General features: G+C 36.3%; 2 protein-coding genes across 2 annotated transcripts; both read right to left on the bottom strand.

The window, feature by feature from the left end:
* Positions 1 to 1807: 1807 nt before the first annotated feature.
* Positions 1808 to 9991, bottom strand: LOC122419315 (uncharacterized). The gene is made up of 12 exons (XM_043433753.1): positions 9766 to 9991; positions 9427 to 9679; positions 8913 to 9016; positions 8494 to 8829; positions 8142 to 8423; positions 7958 to 8014; positions 4055 to 4276; positions 3583 to 3835; positions 3327 to 3430; positions 2767 to 3141; positions 2004 to 2279; positions 1808 to 1921 (listed from the first exon to the last, which is right to left on the bottom strand). Exons 1-12 carry the CDS (start codon positions 9961 to 9963, stop codon positions 1877 to 1879), a joined length of 2505 nt encoding a protein of 834 aa, XP_043289688.1. The 5' UTR covers positions 9964 to 9991; the 3' UTR covers positions 1808 to 1876.
* Positions 9992 to 11564: 1573 nt separating this feature from the next.
* On the bottom strand, positions 11565 to 16754 carry LOC122414576 (odorant receptor 13a-like). The gene is made up of 6 exons (XM_043425981.1): positions 16420 to 16754; positions 13997 to 14249; positions 13700 to 13803; positions 13137 to 13511; positions 11918 to 12193; positions 11565 to 11838 (listed from the first exon to the last, which is right to left on the bottom strand). Exons 1-6 carry the CDS (start codon positions 16615 to 16617, stop codon positions 11779 to 11781), a joined length of 1266 nt encoding a protein of 421 aa, XP_043281916.1. The 5' UTR covers positions 16618 to 16754; the 3' UTR covers positions 11565 to 11778.
* Positions 16755 to 20636: the final 3882 nt, after the last annotated feature.

Raw genomic sequence — 20636 nt, 5'->3', positions numbered from 1 at the left:
AAAACATGAAAGAATCCACGACAGTTCGATCCCCCAAAATTTACAATTCACACAAAATGGAACTTGCATTGGGGTCATTCGATCATCATATTTTTTTATTTACTGTCAACACAATAAAAAAAAAAATGATTTGGGAAGAACATAATAATTTAGAGATAGAAAATTATCATTTTTGATTTGCTGTCAACACAATCGAAAAATGTGATGGGCAAGAGCATGCAACATTGCTGTCCCTGCTGACGTTTTGTTTTTGCGATGATGAACATTGTCACTAGTAAATTATGGATATTTTATCCTCACAGAACCCCATAAAATTTTAATTGGATAAAATTCTATCACCGATGCACTTTTTTTGATTTGTTAATGGTTTATTCAAACACAATCATTGGAAGTGCTTGTCGGGATGATGATGATTTGAAACATAAAAAAACTGCTTCGATTAAAAACGTAATTGGAAATTGTTTTATAGCCAAATGTTTCGTGGTTTGTGAAGTATTTGGAAGACGTTTTAAAGAAATTCTCAAGTTATTCGCCGGTTCACATTTAATAGAGTTTCAAGTATAACCACTTCCTTTAATCTGTCCCTGATTTATATGTATTTATGAATAGAAATGGCGACATTTATGACAGTTAAATTTCGCTCACCAACCGTCGCAGTGTCCAAGTATATGGTGCCAGGTTGCTGTTATCGTGAAATCCGCTCGTATAATGTTCATTCGGATTGTCCGTTTATTGCGCAATCTTCCAAAACAAACGATCCACTGAATCGTATTTTTCATACCAAGGCCCATCTTCCGCAGGATCAGTGAACTCTATAAACTTTCGGAAATTAAGTAAGAATGCCGAAAAAGCTCGGACGCACCAGTCTTCGTGAGATTGGTTTGCTTTGTTCGAACGATTGGTCGATTGATTATGTGACCGAGTAAATCACGTCAGAGTTAGATCGGTAAGAGTTCGATTGGGGACCGGACTCGTCTGTTTTGATAGAAAATCTCCAATTTTGATGGTTGATATGGACTGATTTCTGCTAAGATCAAATTGAGTCGAGCTGGCGATACAAAAGGGTGTTTTTTGCATCTTGAATTATCTTTGAAAGCGTGATTCCAAAAACCATAGATCATTCCACAAGCATAATTGAAAGACAATCATGCGCAGCTTCCGGAAGTCATTTCGTAAAATGATGAATTCCAAAAGAAAACCATAAACGAATGAGTACAGAAGTTTTCGTGTGCACCCATACAATTTTGCTGAACGCTAGACGCGTTGCAATTTTATACCAGTTCGGATACATTTTTATTAGTGGTATTATAGGGGCTTCGAAAAAATTATGACAAAAATCAACGGGGCAGCAACTCCGGATATTTCGAAACAGCTCCCGTTAGATTTCGATGTTCTTGGTTGTTGGAAGGTGACCTTAACAGTACTTTAGATTTACAAGTGAAAGTAATGTTCACCTCGGATCAGTAGGGTGGTTCACCGTCAATCGGCGAAGGCCAATACTCTTATACAAGATGACGTGGAATTTTTGTATCGCCTTCGTCAAAAATTTTCCGCAATTTTTTTTTTTTTTTTTTTTTTTTAATTTTATCAATCCGAAACAGGCCGCGTAGGAATATCGATAAATGTGCGTGTGGCCAAGGGGTTGATTTATTTTTGCATGCTGCATGTGCGTGCAATTTTGAAGGGAATGATTAATATGTACTCATCTTTTGGCCGAAGGAAGAAAGGAATCGAGTATGACACTTTGGGGTCGGTTAACGAAGCAGAAAAAATCGTAGTGTAAGTGAATATTTTTTATTTTCCTGTTTCTTATATATACAGTCGCAAGATTGAGACTTTCTTGATTGACAGTTCGTCATTGAGAAAGCGCTACTCATCAGTTCCTCAACAAAGTCAAGTAAGACATCGCGGAGCTCAGAATCTGAAATAACCGAACATTAGCACCCCAACGTTGAGGATTTACGTTCTCAAAAAGTAAGTTTTATCGAACGGAATATGCTCACGGTTGTAAACGTTTCCAAAGAGATGGCACAAAAGCCACCGGCGGTGAGGCAACAAGGCCGCCTCGCTCTCATAATAAGGAACATGAGATCTTTCCCAAGTGTCCTGCGAGAAGGATCAGAGAGGCAGTAGTACCAGCAGGCGGAATAAGCAGCGTCGGCAACTGCTTGACTTTCTCGTATCAAATCATCGCAGGTCAACGTGAACATAAACAATTGGGTGAACGTTCCAGCGCTGTGCACGATGAAGATCATTCGTCTCGAAAATTCTCCATCAGCCTCGAATGAACCCATTCTTTTTTCATATTTATACGAAGAAAACATCCGATTAGGATGTTAAAATTTCGGATCTTATACACATATGGTCATTCAATGTCTACCAAAATACAAGCATCGTGCTCAACCTACTTTGATCGCTTGTTATATCGAATAGCGTTTCAATCAATTCGTTCTTCCATTTTTTTCAATCAATGTCACGATAAATTTGCAATCATTCAGTGTTTTCTTCCCTAGTTTATGGATTACATTTGGTTGAGATCGAACGTGGTCTAACTGATAAAATATATATATAGGGATCGGGTTCATTAGTTTGCTCCCGTTTTACAATAAAATCGTTGGCCGACAACGTTAGCTCCATTTTTGTACAACGATAATCGCAAAATTCTTTTTTTTTAAATATTTTTGACTCAATTAAAATTGACACGATTCAAAAAATTGTGGAATTTTCCATTTCATTATCGCGAGTCCGGTGGTGGCAAAAACTCACCAACACAGCCTGATAGCTCACGAGACAGATGAGGAGGCTGAATATAACAACCTGACCGAGTATAACCAGCGTGTATAGCTCTTCGACCGACTCGATGAAAGCAATAAGAGCTTGATGCTCTTTAATGCAATCCTTCAACGTGTCGTTGGATCCATTACGTTTCTCGATCAACTCTATTTTCGAAAATTTACTGCTTTCCTCATTCGCCGATATTTCTGCATGCAAATTGGCATTTGAGTCGACTCCATCCGCGTACCGCATGAGCTTTAACTTCCTTTGTAACATACGAAAATGACCAGCAGTAAAGACATTTATGATGCATAAGAAATTATCGAAGCAAAAGTAGCAGATCCCCGAGTGAAAGCATGACAGTATCTGCAACAAGAGCACACGTGAGGATTCAACGAAATTCAACACCAACAAAATTAATTTGGATGAAAGAAACCGTATGAAAATTCTTATGCGATGTACTTGGCGAAGGATTACATGATTGTATCGATTTGAAGAATCAAAATCATTGATTTGTCATGTGATTTACGAAAATGAACAAGATATACTACTTCAATAGTAAAAATTGTTTCGAAATACGGCGTCGAGGTTGTCGGGAGGTTTATCCAAAGGGTGAATGGATGTATCCTGTCAGTATCATTTTTCCCCATATTTTCTGCAAAGTTAAACACCAAAGAATTCTCGATGACTTCAAAAAAGTCTTTTTTTTTCTTCTATGCAGGTAAGTATGTGCTCAATCGTTGGAAAAAATAAATTACATCTCTCATGGGAAGGGGAATGGGGTAAATTAAAACGAGAATGACTTACCGATAATCGGATACGCGGTGTAAGTACACACGGTGGAGAGAGCGAAAAAAGTAAACATTACCACAAAATAAATGCATCTCAACTCGCAGCTTCGCATTATGCTCAAACTCTCAGCATTGTTTTCCGCTTTCCATAAATTTTTATAACAATACTGAATGAGTTTCATAAATTTATCACGCTGAATTAAGAACATAATTAGCTTGATGCAAATTGTAAGAACTGTCATCATGTTACAGGCCGTATACGTTGCTTGCTAAAACGAAAGGAAGAAAAAACTTTATCGATATTTCCCTACTCGATGGAAGTTAACCATAAAATATTTTATTGGGTGTTAAGAAATTATGAGTTCTTCGAGAATGAGCGTCAAGATCAAGAATCAATTGTTACTCGAGTGCGATTGAGAATCGTGATGATTGAAAAAAATATTGGTTTACTTTTTTCACGCATCTCATTGAAATCCTAATATACTCACGTGGAAATCGGATAGAGAAAAAATCAGATCAGTCGAACATATGAGACCGGCGATTGCAATTGCAATAATCGTGTAACCGGTCATGAGATTCATAAGGAGTTTGTCGGCCTTGCTATGAGGAATCCAGAAACCGGTAAATCTCATGAAAAAACGCGTCAACCGTATTGCAGGTGAATTGCTTAAATCGGACAGTGCCATCCTACGGGTGCTACAGTCCCGCAACTGTTGCGTGTTTCAACTTTTTTTTTCTGCATCCCCATTCGGCACGCGACGATTACAGATAATGACAGATAATAGTGGATATATAGCGAGCCACATCATCGGAGTTTGACACTCGTAGTCTCACCTTCTGCGTACTTCTCACCACGTGGCCGACCAAATAAATAAAAAATAAATAAAAAAAACGTTTCTACAATCAGGACTTACATGACCATCAGCACGGAATATGTCAACCGCAAGAAATCCAATCACGCATTTCTTGGAATATTTTGCTGTTACAAAGTCTAGGCGAAGTAATAGGCCGTTTTGATAATGGTTATTGTGAGACGGGATCCTGGTCTTCAGTAAAGGTAATTTTTTAACAATTGGAAGTGAAGTTAAATCGTTACAAACATGCAAAAAATAAACCATATCAAGAATACGTTGCGGGATGGAATACAAGTAAGAAAATTTTGGTTTAAGTATCTTCGACGAAATCGAGCTGACTGTGGGTCTGTAAATGTGCGTCATTTTAAATCATTTAAATAAATTGTATAAACTTAAATTTTACTTTATTTTCGAATAATCTTTCTAATTGATTCCCGAAAACTGACGAACGGTTTATTCAAAATAAATCATCTTTAAAGCTGAAATAACGATCAATGTTTACTACACATTTTGAGTTTCATCGGCATCGCACTTTCTTCACATCAAAAATATTTTACAATCATGGCGTTCAACCATATTGATTATTGCAGTGCATCAAGGTCTACTCGAACTTGAAAAAGATGCTGGAAGTGAAATACTCTTTAAAATTGGAAAAAAGTCACTTGATATCAGAGTAACAAAAACTCCGATTGTCAAAAAAATAGTGATACAGTGTTTGCTAGGGTTTGAACGGACTAAACAGTTTAAATTCATTTTAAACACGTCCGTAATCTCAGAAGATAACTCGTGTCCACCGAAACATTCAACGGCCCAACTTACGTGATTTAGAGTTACTCACCCAATGAGACTGCACCCTCAGAATCATATCTGCTTTTTTTCATCGATTTCTTATCACAAAGAAGAAATGAGTAGAAATTATCCAATGTTCGGACCTTTTCTTTATATTTTAATCTGTTTTCAAGCATTATTTCTCTGAAATTTTCTGAAAAAAAACTTCGGTTTCCAGGCTGAACATAAAGAGCAAAATCCGGTTGCGAGCTTTGATAGGCTGCAGCTTATTTGTTCTATATTTTGAAGATTTTCCATATTATGGATGCTTAAAAAAAATCAAAAGGTTTGTTCGAAAATATACCCAGAGGGGTTTGGATGAACGGGCAAAGAACAAGCTCGACCCGAACCAAGTCCCCAGAGTTCAACCGCCGAGCATAACAGCGTGAGCATGAAGCTGTAACGCCTGAGCAACTGCGATTCTGGGTACTTGGTTCGTGTCGAGTTTGAAATCTGCCCCTGAAAAACGTACTCCTAAAGGAATTCGTTTTTTTTTCTACGAATAACGTAGGAAGTTATCCTTAAATATTTTCCATCTTTTTTCAAAAGATGCGTATTGAAATTTACTAATTTACGGTTATTCTGAATCACAAGTGCAGTGTATAAATTTTTTGTGATCTTGATGCGCGGGAGAACCAGTATTTACTAATTGGATGAAAAAAGAAAATTGCAGTGGAGGTAATAATCGCCAAGAACACGAATGAATTGACCGATTAACGTGCACACAATCGCCTGATGCAACTTTCGTCGAATATTACAGGATTTCGGCCCTCGCATGTATGAATAGGAATTTATCCTCAAGAGAAATACCGCAAAGGTAATAGAGCATGTATCGCACACACGGTTTCTTAGCTTACAAAATAAGTGTTGGTGGGCTAACAATTTTTATATTCGTCGGTTATAATTTACTTTCTAACTCAAAAATGAGAAACGAATTTTTAATTTCGTTGATCATAACGATAAGAAAATTCGATTCCTAAGAGAGGCGAGCAATCGAAGGCGATTTGATGGAAGTGTTTTTCTTACTCAATTTCTTAGTGAGTGGTTTGAGTTCCCGAAATCGATAAAAATTGCTTACAACTTTGAACCATTTGTCGATTCAGTCCGTGTCCGCTACTGAAAGTCCTTGAGTACTACCATATCCACGAAAGAAGTTTTTGATCGATAGTTCGAAACTTGTAGATGTTTGAACGTTGGAGAGGTTTTTTTCCCAAAGAATGAATCAAACCACGATGTACCTCGAGGGCAAAGGTGATCTCGAATGCAAGGAAAGCGAATTCAAGTCTAAACCGTAATGATTTTTGTGTTGCCATCGTCGTCGGGCAACACAAAGTTAGCAACACACGTAGAATTTTTTTGAGCTGACAATGAGTTTAGGAAATGAACATGAGCTCCAGGAAGTGCAATCAATTCTTCAAATTATCGATTTGCTAATGAAATTATGTTTTATCGCTACGTTGAAAGAATAATAATAATAAAAAATTTGTACTTCGTATTGAACATGATTTGTCTTACATTTATGAAAAAAAGATTCCAAAAGATGAAGCTTAAAGTTGAGGTCCAAAAAAAATGCTATTACTTGTGTTGTGAATTATGGATTTTATCGAATTCATATGTTACTTAGGAATGATAGTTAATGAGATTTTTCAAGTGAAATGTAAATGCTTGGATTTTTAGATAGATTTTGATGAATTAAAAGTTATAAAAATCTATAGAATACAACGATGGAACTCATACTGCAAGAAGACTACATTTTCTTTGTAAAATTTCTTATCAATGATAAAACAGAAAACAATACAAAACAGTTTTGTGGGACAACGTGTGGGACCAAGAATATTGGATTCCTGGTGGAAATCCAATTTTCCTATGAAAAAAAAAAAAAAAAAAAACAAAATATTCATTGTTCACAGTAGAAAATTTTACTGGAGTATTTAGAAAATTTTGACGTCACAAAATCTCCGTACAAATTTTTATACTAGAATGCAGCTATACTGGGGACATCGTAGAGAATCTTATCGCTATATCAGACTATTTCCCCATTGTTTTTATATGCTCAGCCCTTTATCGAAGTGTGTAAATCATCATTTCAGTGTGCTACGAAATTCGGAAACGAGTGATCAATACTTACGTTAGGGCAAAGACATTTTACCGTGATTCATCGTAAAATTTTCTAAACATTTTGTAAATTTTAATATACACGTACCGTAAATTTCACGGTCTACAATATTGACTATTGTAAAACTGAAAATTCCACAAAATATTGAAAATTTTACAGTGCGTTACTGGAATAAATATTTTTCGTTAACTTGTCCCCGCAATCAAATATATCCGGTGAATTTTACAGTGAATTTCACGCTAAATATAACCATTTATTCTCTCCGTGTTTGTCACTAGAGGAGATTTTTCTTCACTGCACCATCATTATGTGGGAGAAGTACACGGTAGATTTAGGACCACGATTTGTGAACGATAGAAAAATAATTTTGTAAAAGTAACCCAAATGAATTTGTGCGAATGAGAAAGAAAATAGTCCCTTACCAAAACTGCATCGTAATCACAACATTGAATATTTCATTATCTACAAACTAGTATTAATACAAATTGTACACGGTACACTTTTCACAAACCCGGAATGGCAATTGAATAATTTTCGCCACGAAGAATTTATTGGAGTTTTATCTGTTCAACTTGGTTTGTGGACCTTTAAACCGCGTCATCGTTCATCTGCCGAAGTATTGAGAAATATGATAGCGACGTACTCAATACCTGTGGGATCCGTGTAAAATATGAATTAATATGAAAAAAAAGGTTCGATGAGTACCCGGAACAGCAGTTTTAATGGCTCATTCTGGGAGACTCCATCGATTCTCTTGATACCAGAGAATTGACTAACCGAAGTAAATGTCTCGAGAGTCATTGGGGTGAATTTTCCAACGGTAAGGATGCAGGGCTTTCGCGCCCTGACCGTGACGAACTGACTAGCCATCAGGTATGCCCTTCCCCATCGACTGTGGTACGGGAGAGCGTACCAAAATGCGCGGTAAGCCGCTTCAGCAATCGCTGTACTTTCCAATGCTATTTCGTGACACGCCCAGGAAAATAAATATAAAATAATAACCGCACCCCAAAAAAACTCGATGCTGAGTGCCGTCCGGAGAACCGATTCATCCGCTCCCTTTGGAAAATCATAACCTATGCATTAACCTCCTGAACAATAAAATGAAAAATGTTTATCGACTCCTTACCAAAAGCACTTGGAAACCGGAAAAACATATTTGCAGAACTGCCCCCAATCCTTGACCCATCATTATATAACAGTACAAATTTTCAACTTCGTCCATGTAATCAATAAGCAGCTGATGTTGCCTGATGCAATTTTTCAGTTCGTTGTACGTCGTTAGTTCATTCTCGTTTTTTTCCCCACCGTCGTAATCTTTTATCATATTTTCCATGTACATGTCACAAGAGTTTTCTATTCGACGTTGCAATATCTTGAATTGACCAGTCGCATAAACACATACCGTGAAAAGAAAAGAGGCGAAAGTCGTTGTGCACACGGAGACACTCAGGGTTGCTGCAGCCTGTTTGAAAAAATCGAAACCATTATTTCAACAGGTTTCTTCGAGAAGCCACTTCGATGTGCTTTCCATAGCGAAGAGTTTACCTGTAGACCGAAAGCAACTTCGTAATACGGTGTCTCTGTGAATGGTAGATTGAACCACAATCGAAATGGTAGTATCCTCTGTGAATGGTCTTTTCCTATGGATTCTGTAGAGAGAAAGGGACGAAATATTATGGACGGGGATGAGAAAGCGGACATTCGACGATTATCATTTTATTAGAAAACAAAGAATTTTACTGTATTTGTAAGCTATCGTCAGAGGCTGAGACAGAAATTGAGAAAAATTCCAGAACGTCTGCATTTTTTCCAATTGAGTGGGCCATCTGAGACACAAAAATAGCCTTCGCAAAAAAAGACGTTGAAAAACGTTTATGCGGACACACGCGTCGCGGTTTGCTTCTTCGGAATACAGATCCCCTTACCAAGGAGAGCCTTGGGAGGGTTGGTGGATGAGATTTAATGGGATTTCCCCAGCCACGTTCTTTAATGCGTCTCTGATTCTCATGCACTTACGCGGATTGGGATAGTAAAATTGAAACTGTTAAATTTCACTCACCAACCATCGGGATGCTCAAGTAGTGCCACGCTATGATTTGCATGAGAACTGCCAGAATAATATTCATCCGCAGTGTCTGTTCATTGCACTTGTTCAATATTAATAGATCCATCAATTCATATTTCTTTTTCCAAAACGTATGTTCCGTGAACGCGTTCAAATCCATGACTTTTTGTCGATTGTATAAGAAGACGATGAGTTTAAAAAGTTCGATCAATACAGTTATCGTGCAAGGAGCGTTGTAAGTTATCGCCTGGTAATTAGATTCGAGTTACTATCGCTCGTTGCTTTGATACGTTCAGTTTCATCATAATCATTATGATAAACGATGTGACGAACGTGCAAATCACCCCATGAGTAGAAGAAATCAGTTCCCATTACGACGAGAGCGACGAGCATAGTGAGTACTGTGTAAACAAGAACTACGTTTGATATTATTTTGTCCCGTTTTTTCTCGACGTACCACATACCAACGACCTGCATGTAAAACCGTGTCATTTTTATCGAGAAATGATTTTCTACGCTTGACGATTCCATCTTGGAAAAATGGAAGGTACCGTCTGAGAGTGCCACTGCGGAAGCAACGATACTTTCTCATCAGCGGCCAAGCCCCTCTTCAAATATTCATCCCCGTGGGATCGTCCCGGATGTCGGTACGTATATTTTATCTCGTCCAACACATTTCCCATGATAGCCTTCATTCTTGGCACAGTCCTTTTAATCTTTCTTCGATTTTTTATTCCTTTCCTCTGTGATCCATAGTCGTGATATTTGATAGCAGTCAAATTTTTCATTTGATTACAGAGGAAGCTTCGGAAGACCGCAGCAATCCCCCGTAGAACCGGAAAACCAGACGATGTGATTCGAGAATGTGAATCGTCTTCGAGGAGACGTCACTTCCAATTTTTTCTGTGAATGACAGTACAACAAAGAGGAATCGGTAGTGGTTTTCGTACACGCGTATAAGAAGTAAAGAAGAAATCCATGAGGCATTCGTTTTTTTTCTGTTCAAGGGGCTCATTTATCGACTTCAGCGTCAGTACGAACCGTCGATCAACCAACAGCGATCGAACTTTTTTCACGGACTTTGTCTGCTCGTAGTGAAAATGGACGGCGTGATTTATTGATTAGGTTTAAAATTTACGATAACGATATAGTACGCGCCTATCGTGCTGAAGATCTACCATTATAGAGATCAATAATATTGTAATAAAGGATGAGCACAATTGTGAATGTCACCATGAAACTCGGATCATCATAACAAGTAAGATTTTTGACCGAACAGTAAAAGTCCAATGGAGTAGGCTTGTATTGTATTGACAAACTGTATTGTACTGTATTATATTGTATTGACTGGTTTGTACTGTATTGAAAAATTGACAAAAAAAAAAAATGTCGATCCTGTAAATACGTGTAGATGTAGAATGATCAATGCTTTAGTCATCGCACAGTAAATAGTTCACTCCATCTTTTTGGTGCGAAAGTGAGGTTACGTTCTCATTCTCTTTCACAAATGCACTGATGGCAGTAGCTCTGCACAACGGCGTACGATAATAAACGGGTGACGTGAGAAACGCGCATGCGTGGAACACGTTATAAAGCACTTTTAAATCCCAGGAGCTAAAAGTGTTGTATTTTGTACCTCCCACCGCTACTTGCTTCGACGGTTACAAAAACACTAATATTAGATCCTGTATAGACGCTCAAAAAGTGAGGTAAACGCGGTTGTGTTATATAAAAATATAATTTGTCTTGGGTTCATCAAACAATGAATTTCGGATATATTTATCACGTGCCGGTTGGAGAAATCGGTCGAGGTTCTTTCACGAAAAAATGAGAAAGTAGAAATAGTTAATAGCACATTGTGTATCAAGGAGGCAAAGTAGGACTTTTGACACCGAGTACTGAAAACATCGCGCGAGGCGTTAAAAACCCTTGCCTCCGAGGTGCACACGATACTTTATATAACCAAACCACGTTTCCGAGCTTTTTCGAGCGTGCCGACGATACCGAAAGTAGGTGTTTTACCGACTGCTTTAGTGGATTAGTGGTGGGTAGTGCGAAAAACACCCAAACTCCTAGGAGTTAAAAGTGGTGTTTTTCGCACTCCCCACCACTAATCCACTTCAACAGTCGGTAAAACACTTACTTTGCGTACCGCTGGCAGGCTCGAAAAGCGAGGAAAACGTGGTTGCGTTATATAAAAAAGTGAATGGTACGTTTGTATTTTTAATTTCTATTTTATTATTTCGTATATGCAGTCGCTCGATCGAAACTCAGTATGGTATCGGACAAAGACGATCAGGGATACCATTTTTCAGAACACTCGGTTAGCATTGAGAGAGTACACTGCTAATCGGTATTTTGGCCATTCCTCAATAAAGTCAAATAAGACATTGCTGAACTCAATATCTGAAATAACGAAATACAATTTTGTTATAAAAATTGATCAGTACAGGAGATGAATATTACTGCGTTCGTGCATTCTCACGGTTGTGAATGTTTCCAAAGAGATCGGACAAAAGCCACCGGCGGTAAGGCAACAGGGCCGTCTCGCTCTCATAATGACGAACATGAGATCCTTTCCGAGCGTCCTGCGAGAGGGATCAGAGAGACAGTAGTACCAGCGGGCGGAATAAGCAGCTTCGGCAACTGCTTGACTTTCTCGTATCAAATCATCGCAGGTCAACGTGAACATAAACAGTTGGGTGAACGTTCCAGCGCTGTGCACAATGAAGATCATTCGTCTCGAAAACTCGCCATCAGCCTCGAATGGATTCATTGAGAACAAGAAAAATCTTTGAATAATGCAACCTCCATTTAAGAAAAGGCAATATGAAGATTAAAAGGTAAGGATTTTGTATTTCAGAGTTTCAGCACAGCTCATGTTAAGAAGAAAATTCTTTTGTTCGGATGCAGAACGTCCATTTCCACGTAGCAATATTTCGCCTCAAAGGCATAGATCATTCGCTTAAGGTATTCCTTTCGCAGAACCGTATTTTTTGGTGACGCAAACTAGGGCACTCGAAATTTGGACTGATTCCTAACCTCTGAAAAGTCGCTGTTATATGGGAAAAGCTTCTGCTACTGCTATTTATCCAATTTCTATTGTTAATATCTCTTTTCAACATTCGGTAACCCTTTATTTTTATCATCGCTATGGATGCCTTACATTTTTTTTCTATCCGTGAGGCAGTTTGTATCAGGAATTTAAAGATATTCAGCGTATGAATTATTGAATAGAAATGTGGTGACGATAGAATCTCCGTAAGCTCCCATATAAATTTTATGATATTTGAAATTTTAATTCTTCTTCATTAAATGTTCGATAACCTGACCTGAAATTTCACCAGTCTATTCGCATGCACTTGTACTTTACTGTAAATTAAAATCAATTTTTTGTGGAGAGTTAGAGTTCGTGAAAGAAATACCTTAATCTCACCCCGAATTCTCCAAGTTGAAATTATTCGACTCCGTTATGTATGTATTCGTAGAATAACTAAATCTCTACAATACGCCAAGTCTCAAAATCTCTTATGTTAGACACGAGTGTCTATCGTTTGCTCGTCGAAATTTTTCGACCTAAATCAAATATCGAAGCACGAGAAGTGAGGTAGAATGTGTCTTTTTCTTACTATTTTAGCATCTAATCAGAGTGGCTCTAGAAAACCAGCGCAGGATTCGTCCGGATCTGGGATGTAAAAACTCACCAAAACAGCCTGATAGCTCACGAGACAGATGAGGAGGCTGAATATGACAACCTGGCCAAGTATAACCAGTGTATACATATTTTCAACCGACTCAGTGAAAGCAATGAGAGCTTGGTGCTTCTCAATGCAGTCCTTCAATGTCTCTCTGGATTTATACCGCTTCTCAACCGGTGTTGTTTTTGAAAATTCGTTGTATCCGTTGCACGAGGAAAGATCCGTGAAGGAATTGCTTTGTGATTCAAATCCGTACGCGTAGCGTACAAGCCTCAATTTTCTTTGTAATATACGGAATTGACCGGCAGTGAACACATTTACGATGCATAAGAAATTGTCGAAGCAAAAGTAACAAACGCCTGAGTGAAAACACGCAAATATCTGTAAATAAAGCTTCGATCAGCGTTGATCAGGATGCGTGCGATATGAATTCGGATTGAATGAAATTAATAAACGAATGAAAATTTGTTATATTGTACGAAACGAACGATTTCATGATCGTATCGACTTGAATGATACGGCGAAGATCATTGATTTTGGTGTAAAATGTGAAAATTAACAATGTATACTTCAACAACAAAAATCGTTTCAAAGTACGGTGTCGTGGTTGCCGGGAAGTCTAGCCAAATAGTGAACGGATGAATCCTGTCAGTTTCATTTCTTCCAATATTCGCTGCAAAGTTAAATATTCAACATGTACTCATTAATCAAACAGTATCGTTTCTTTTCCTCTTCCGCACATCCCTGAGAATGTGCCTCTACAAAACCACTAAAACGAGTAGACACAAATAACATCTTTCCCGAGCAGGAAATGTGTGGGAATATCGAAGGATTATGCATGAGATATTAAAAAAATGCTAACTCACCGATAATCGGATATGCGGCGTATGTACAGACTGTAGTCAGGGCGAAAAAGGTAAACGTCTCCACGAAAAAAACGCATCGGATCTCGCAATTGTGCAAAATCCCTACATCCTCCTCATCGTAATCAGTTTTCCAGAAGTTGTCGTAGCAGTACTGAATAAGTTTCATAAATTCTTTTCGCCGTAACGAGAACGTAGTTAGCTTGATGACTATTGTCAGAACTGTCATCATGTTGCAGGCTGTGTATGTTGCTTGCTAAAATATAAAGTAACAAGGCTACGCGGGATTAAAAAAAAACTTCAAAATTCCACTTTTTGGCATTTGTTATACGGTTAGATAAGAACATTAAAATAGTTCGGCCGTTCGATAAAGTACGGTGAAGGTCCACTTTTTTCCGGTAAATGATAGTTTAAGGTCCTCTGACAATGATAAGCACAGTTCCGAGACCTCTTACGGGGCAAAATTTTGAATTATTTTATTTACTATTTTGAGTTTTTAACACGGTATCCTATGGGAGAACTCACAATGATATTATTTGTGAAAAAATTGTACGGTGTTCGAGTTTTGGAAAAGTTTATATCATTAAGAAAATTTATCACAGATTCCGTTCCTTCAAAAAAAACATCACCTTATGGGGTTTTTAAGAAAGAAGACATGAAAAAACTTTAGTTTTCGACGAAAGTGGATCATTACGTTGGACAGCTGGTAACAGCTGATTGAACTTCAGGCAAATTCGGGAATCGCGGGCATTTCATCAAATTTCTTATTGAGACTGACTCACGTGCTTTCATTCGTCTTGTAGCTTCGCTTTTTTTTTAATGAATTGGCCACTCCTTTTTCTCGGTGTCATTATACCAATATAAATTTTCTTTCACACAATAAAAACGTTCCCTAGGTTATGTGCATTTCAAGTGTGACCGGTACCAACTCAATCATTAGCAAGTCAAGTTGAAGTATAAATTTTATTTTTTATAATATTTTTAAAGCATTTTATTACACTCTTATGATAAAAATATTATCAATATAAATGTTTATTAATTTTATTAATAACACCGGCATACAAAAAAAAGTGGTCAGTACTTTTGACTAGATCCATGTAATTCTATGTATTTTGACGCGCTGAATCAGAATTTGAGGCCAGTTCATTGCCTACACCCACCAATTTTGAGTAAATTGCAAAAAATTGCTAAAATTATAAAATAATCGCATTTTTGAGATGAATTTTTATTTTTTGACCTATATCATGTATGATTTTTATGTAATTTGATGCGGTGAATTTAAATGCAGAGTTATTTTAGCTTTATACACCTTCACAATATTGAGTAAGTATAAAAAACGCATATAAGTATAAAAACGCACTGAACATTTTTTTTGACCTTTATTGTCACGTCCCGCGTTTAGTTATCAGTAAACGCGAAACTTGACGACGATTCCTCTCAATTTTAAAATATTTCTTTTATTAAAATTGCTCTTCCAACATCCACAAAAAATAATGAAAATATATACGAATTGAGCGCATCAAATTACATAAAAAGCATGCATGATAAAGGTCAAAAAAAAATTTTTTAGTGCTCAAATATGCGTTTTTTTTGCTTACTCAATATTGTGAAGGTGTATAAGCTAAAATAACTCTGCATTTAAATTCACCGTATCAAATTATAAAAATCATGCATGATATAGGTAAAAAAAAAATTTTTCTAAAAAATGAGATTATTTTACAATTTTAGCAGTTTTTTGCAATTTACTCCAAATTGGTGGGTGTAGGCGCTGAACTGGCCCCAAATTCTGATTCAGCGCGTAAAAATACATAGATTACATGGGTCTAGTCAAAAATACTTTTTTTTTGTGTGCCAGTATGATTTAGACTTAAAATAAATCAACATAGAGTAGTTGCAATCTTGACTAGTCATAGAACGGCCGAACTACTTTAAGGAGGGTGGATCATGAAATCAAAATAATCAGAATTTGATCAAATTTCGTAATAACATTTTTTAGTATCAAGTATACAAATACAATTTTTTTCAAATATTCTTGCCACATGATTATCGAATAATTGAGCGTTAAATCGAAGTTCTTATGCACGAGATGTATAACTGTATAGATGTAAACTTTATGCTTATACACGTGAACTTTAATGTTCAATTACTCGAGAGCTATGTGGTAGAGAAATCTAAAAAAATTATATTGTCTTATATATTTTTAAAGAATACACATTTACCAAATTTTATTAAATTCTTATGATTTTGAAATTCTTAATATTTTTAACATGGCTTAGCAAGGCAACATTGTGTCGTCTCAATCCAACCCTCCTTAAGTGACGAAAGCGAATTACATTCGGGTTATTGATCGTTATATCTCACCATCATTCAGCTGTTGGTTCTTTCGTTTTCCACACTCGACTGAAATCTTATTTTTTTGTACTTACATGGAAATCTGATCGTGAGTACCACAGATCCGTTGTGACTAGATACCAAGCGATTATAATCGCTATGATCGTATAACCCGTCATGAGATCCATGAAAAGTTTACCACGCGGATTACCAGAAATCCAGAAACCGGTAAATCTCATGAAAAAACGTGTCAACTTTATTGCTTGAATGTTCGTTAAATCGGTCGGTGCCATTCTCAGGCTCCTCTAATCCCGCTACAGTTGCGTGTAGCACTCTCACTGTTTCCCCCGTGCAGCACGCGACAGTTACGGGTAATACCAGATAATGGAGATTGCAAATCGAGACATATCATCAAAAGTTGACACTTGCTGACTCGTCCTCCCCTCACTTTCTTTCTACATGGGGGAACGAACAAAGAACAAAACTTTTGTACAATCGAAACCTAATAGCGCGCTCGGCGTGGCGCGAAGGGGAGGGGGAGGGAGATTCGTCAATTACAAGCAACCCCCCGATACGAATTCGAAAATTATTTTATTGTAACGCCAAGTCGTCGATAGTTTTGTGAGCGTTTATTGTGACCGAATCGTTTGTAGGCAAACAGAGGACAATGTCCATACTTTACTGGAGCATATATCGTGGAACAATTTGTTAAATTTCAAGAATTTCATAATGCCACTCTGGAAGAATTGTACGCTACACAATACCAAGTTGTAATCAAATTGGAACATTAAAAGGTTAAACAAAATAATCCTCAAATAAAATGTCCGGATGGAAGATTCAAATCTCAAGACAATAAATTTTGATACAAACAAAGGAGCCTACCCCAATACCTAATACAGTTTCTCAAACGTCTATGTATTTCGTGATGAATTTTACTAGAATATTTTCTATCGGTCCGTGTCTATTTTAAATAAATTTCCCGTTTCGGGCATTGTGCATTTTTGGAACAGAATAAAGTGTAATGAAAGGTGAGAGCCAAGAAAATTGTAAATTGAGGCTGATGTTTACGCTCCATATTATACTCAAGTCAAAAGTATTATTGGGTTTCATCTTTCGACATTTGAAATACAAAAATAGAACACTCGCTAATCCGAAAATCGTCTTCGTACCGCGGTACAAAAAATAAATAGAAGTTTTCGCGTGCGCAACGATAGGGGAGAAAATATCAATAAGTTAAACATCGATTTTTTTTGTAGTGCGATTCTTAATTGATTGAATTAATAACCGATCACGCGGTCGCAGTTGAGAAGTCTGCTAATCGCGTCTGTGGTAACCATGCTGAAAAGTATCCGATTCGCCACCGGGAAAGGTCGTCTTGGTGGTGACCGTATCGACAAAAATTTTCGCAGTTTCTCCTTCCACCCTTGCCATTATGTGATTTATACGTTGTGAAATAAATTGGATAAAAACTAATTCCTTGGTAAGTATGGTATAATGATAAAAAAGTACTATTATTGCCATAGAAAATTCTCACGGTTGCCAATATTTCATGAACTAGTGAATGAATTTTGTTGCACTGTGCGCGATGAAAATCATCCACCTTAAAAAAAGTTCTCCATTGGCTTCAAATAAAATATTTTCTCCCATTCCGGCAGTGAAATCTAAGAAATTCTAAGAGATTTTGAGAATTAGTTTTTGATCCCATTGCAGATCTTGATTCGAACATAATTCGATTTTGGAATTAACATATTTTTCAAATAGAGATACTTCAAAGGACTCATAACTACCTGTCTTACCACCAGTTCTAATTGAAATTGATGATGGGGTGTGAGGAATTTCCATAACAATAAATAATATAATGAAGACCGAGCTGAAATCAGTTGTAAGAAAGAAAACTGTATGAGAAAAAGATGATGTTGATTCAATAACATTGATGTTATTGAAGAAAAAATGATTGATTCAAATCTAATGTTTTGGATCGAAATGAATGAAATATTGCTTCAAAGAAAATGTGATTGTTGTCAATAGCACGATGATATTGAAATTTTTCATTGATTCAACCAGACATTTCGTCCATTGAATAATATATGTAGATGAATTAATAAAATATTCTGTTATTTCAAAAAGTATACGATTTTGAATTCGAACATACGATGCAAAAAAATATGTTATTGGAATAACAACACATGCATGATTCAGCCAAGTAAATAGCTCTAATCAGGTTTGGAATACATTGTTTTTTGGATCCAATAAATATTTTCATTGCATTGATTCATTGTTTAATTCATTTGATAAACCAAGTAATCAATTTTTCGATACCATTATTCACTTGCTGATCAAAATGATTACTCTCAAGATTTTTGAACCACACAGAGGTTGCAGAAAACTCATCCAATTTTTTTTTTTCAATTTGTTTGTTTTTTTTTTAATCAAAAAGCTATTTATATCAGATTTGTGAACAGTTACCGCGTAAACGTTTGAATGGTAATTTTCTGTAATAAACTTATGCGATTTTTGTCCGCCATGTTGGATCTGTCGATTCGAATTTTAAAAATCGAACATTGGGTTCGTTATCAGCGATCCTAAAACCCGCAAAAACACATTTCAGGTCAATTGGGGTGATTTAAAAAAAAATCATCCGCCATTTTGAATTTTGAAAATCCAACATCGGATTCGTCATCAGCGACCCTAAAATCCCCGAGTGACAAGTTTCAGACCAATTGGATCGATTTTTGAAAAAGTCGTCCGTTGTATTAGATACGACATTTTTTATTTTGAAAATCTGTAATTAAATTCGTAATCAGCGACCCCAAAAAGTTTTGAATAATAATTTTCATCAAAATTGGAGTAGACGAAACAATTGTGACTAAAAGAGTTAAGTCGCAACTTATATAATGCCTTTTTGAGTTTATATGTAACAAGGTCCTGGTAGTCTAGTGGACAGCGTGCGTACTTAGAAAGATGTAGGTAGATACGTAGATCCTCATGCAGGTAGGAATTTTTCTTTGATTGAAATGGTTCCAGATACGTACCATAAACTGTGATGATCATCACGGGCAGTGAAAGTAGTTTTGGGTTAAACAATTCAATTTTTTTTTAATTTACTGATCCTTTTTTTCAGTGTACATTTATGATGCTGAAAACCACAAACGATATCGAAGCGATTCCATATTTGCTTTATTTATATGAATCTAAGATTCATTCGACTATTCGTTTAATTGCACTAATTAAATGAACTTTTCTGTTAAGGAGGGTAGCTACCGACGATACAATGTTGCCATGCTAAACCATGTTAAATACATTAAAAATTTCAAAATGATAAGAATTTAATAAAATTTGGTGAACATATTCTTTAGGGCCAAATTTGGCAATACAAATTTTTAAAGATTTTTCTTGTGTACAGTTATTGAGTAATTGATCACTAAAATTCAAGTGGTATAAGCATAGCGTTTCCATATATATAAGTATACATTTCGGGCATAAGAAATCTGCTTTAATGCGTAATTACTCGATAACTAAGCAGAAGAAAATTTTGAAAAAAATGGTGTCTTCGCACTTGACGTTGAAGAACATTATCACCAAATTTGATCAATTTCTTATCATTTTGACGAGTGTAGCCACCCTCCTTAATAGTATGTTCATTCCACTGGTTTGCAGAATTAATAAATTGTACTACTTATGTGATCCATCTAAAGACAGAAATTATCATATCAAATACACGTTTATTCGATTTATGCGATTTGATAATTGATTGAAGTATATATAAATGTGAACTTCATATTTACTGATTTGAAATACATATTCATTTCAATCAATCTAATATACGCTTGTTTCAGTGCTTGGCATTATCGTACCGAATGCAGATTCTATTCTTATGAGCAATTATTTTGTTCGATTAATAATATCAAGTATTTGGACAAGAACATTTGCTATTTAGTGAAAAAAATATGTAGTTTAATGAACTACATTTTCCAATATATTCATTTAATTGTACCGATCTTACATTTCGGTGGCACTATTGAATTACAGATTTAATTGAATACATGCTATATTTTTTTGAATCAATGACTTTTTTTCTCAGTATATGGCGAGGTTATAACGATTATAAAACATGAGAATGAAATACATCGATAGAAAATAAATAAATATGAGGCATTTTACGTCATTTCGCGTGGCCGTAATGCCGACAATTAAACATTTTTCTGAAATCATTTTACAAAAAAGTATCCAACGGACGGAATATCCAAACCACTTTGGAAATTTTTCTCACACGTCTTTCTAGAGTTAGAATTTAAAAAAGTTTACCTTGGTT

Source organism: Venturia canescens, chromosome 1 (genome assembly GCF_019457755.1).
Source record: "Venturia canescens isolate UGA chromosome 1, ASM1945775v1, whole genome shotgun sequence".
Classification (NCBI taxonomy): Eukaryota; Metazoa; Arthropoda; class Insecta; order Hymenoptera; family Ichneumonidae; genus Venturia; species Venturia canescens.
Note: the sequence above shows the minus strand (reverse complement) of the source record. Positions and strands in the feature narration are given on the sequence as shown.

What these genes read in the sequence shown, in the direction of transcription:
- LOC122414576 (XM_043425981.1), bottom strand. Translation starts at nt 16,617, where the DNA reads ATGGCACCGACCGATTTAACGAACATTCAAGCAATAAAGTTGACACGT. An exon ending in AAACGATTTTTGTTGTTGAA is followed by an intron (nt 13,512 to 13,699) that starts GTATACATTGTT and finishes CTTTATTTACAG; the next exon opens with ATATTTGCGTGTTTTCACTC. An exon ending in CTTTGGAAACATTCACAACC is followed by an intron (nt 11,839 to 11,917) that starts GTGAGAATGCAC and finishes TCGTTATTTCAG; the next exon opens with ATATTGAGTTCAGCAATGTC.
- LOC122419315 (XM_043433753.1), bottom strand. Translation starts at nt 9,963, where the DNA reads ATGGAATCGTCAAGCGTAGAAAATCATTTCTCGATAAAAATGACACGG. An exon ending in CTTGAGCATCCCGATGGTTG is followed by an intron (nt 9,017 to 9,426) that starts GTGAGTGAAATT and finishes TTCTCTCTACAG; the next exon opens with AATCCATAGGAAAAGACCAT. An exon ending in GGCAGATGAACGATGACGCG is followed by an intron (nt 4,277 to 7,957) that starts GTTTAAAGGTCC and finishes AACACGCAACAG; the next exon opens with TTGCGGGACTGTAGCACCCG.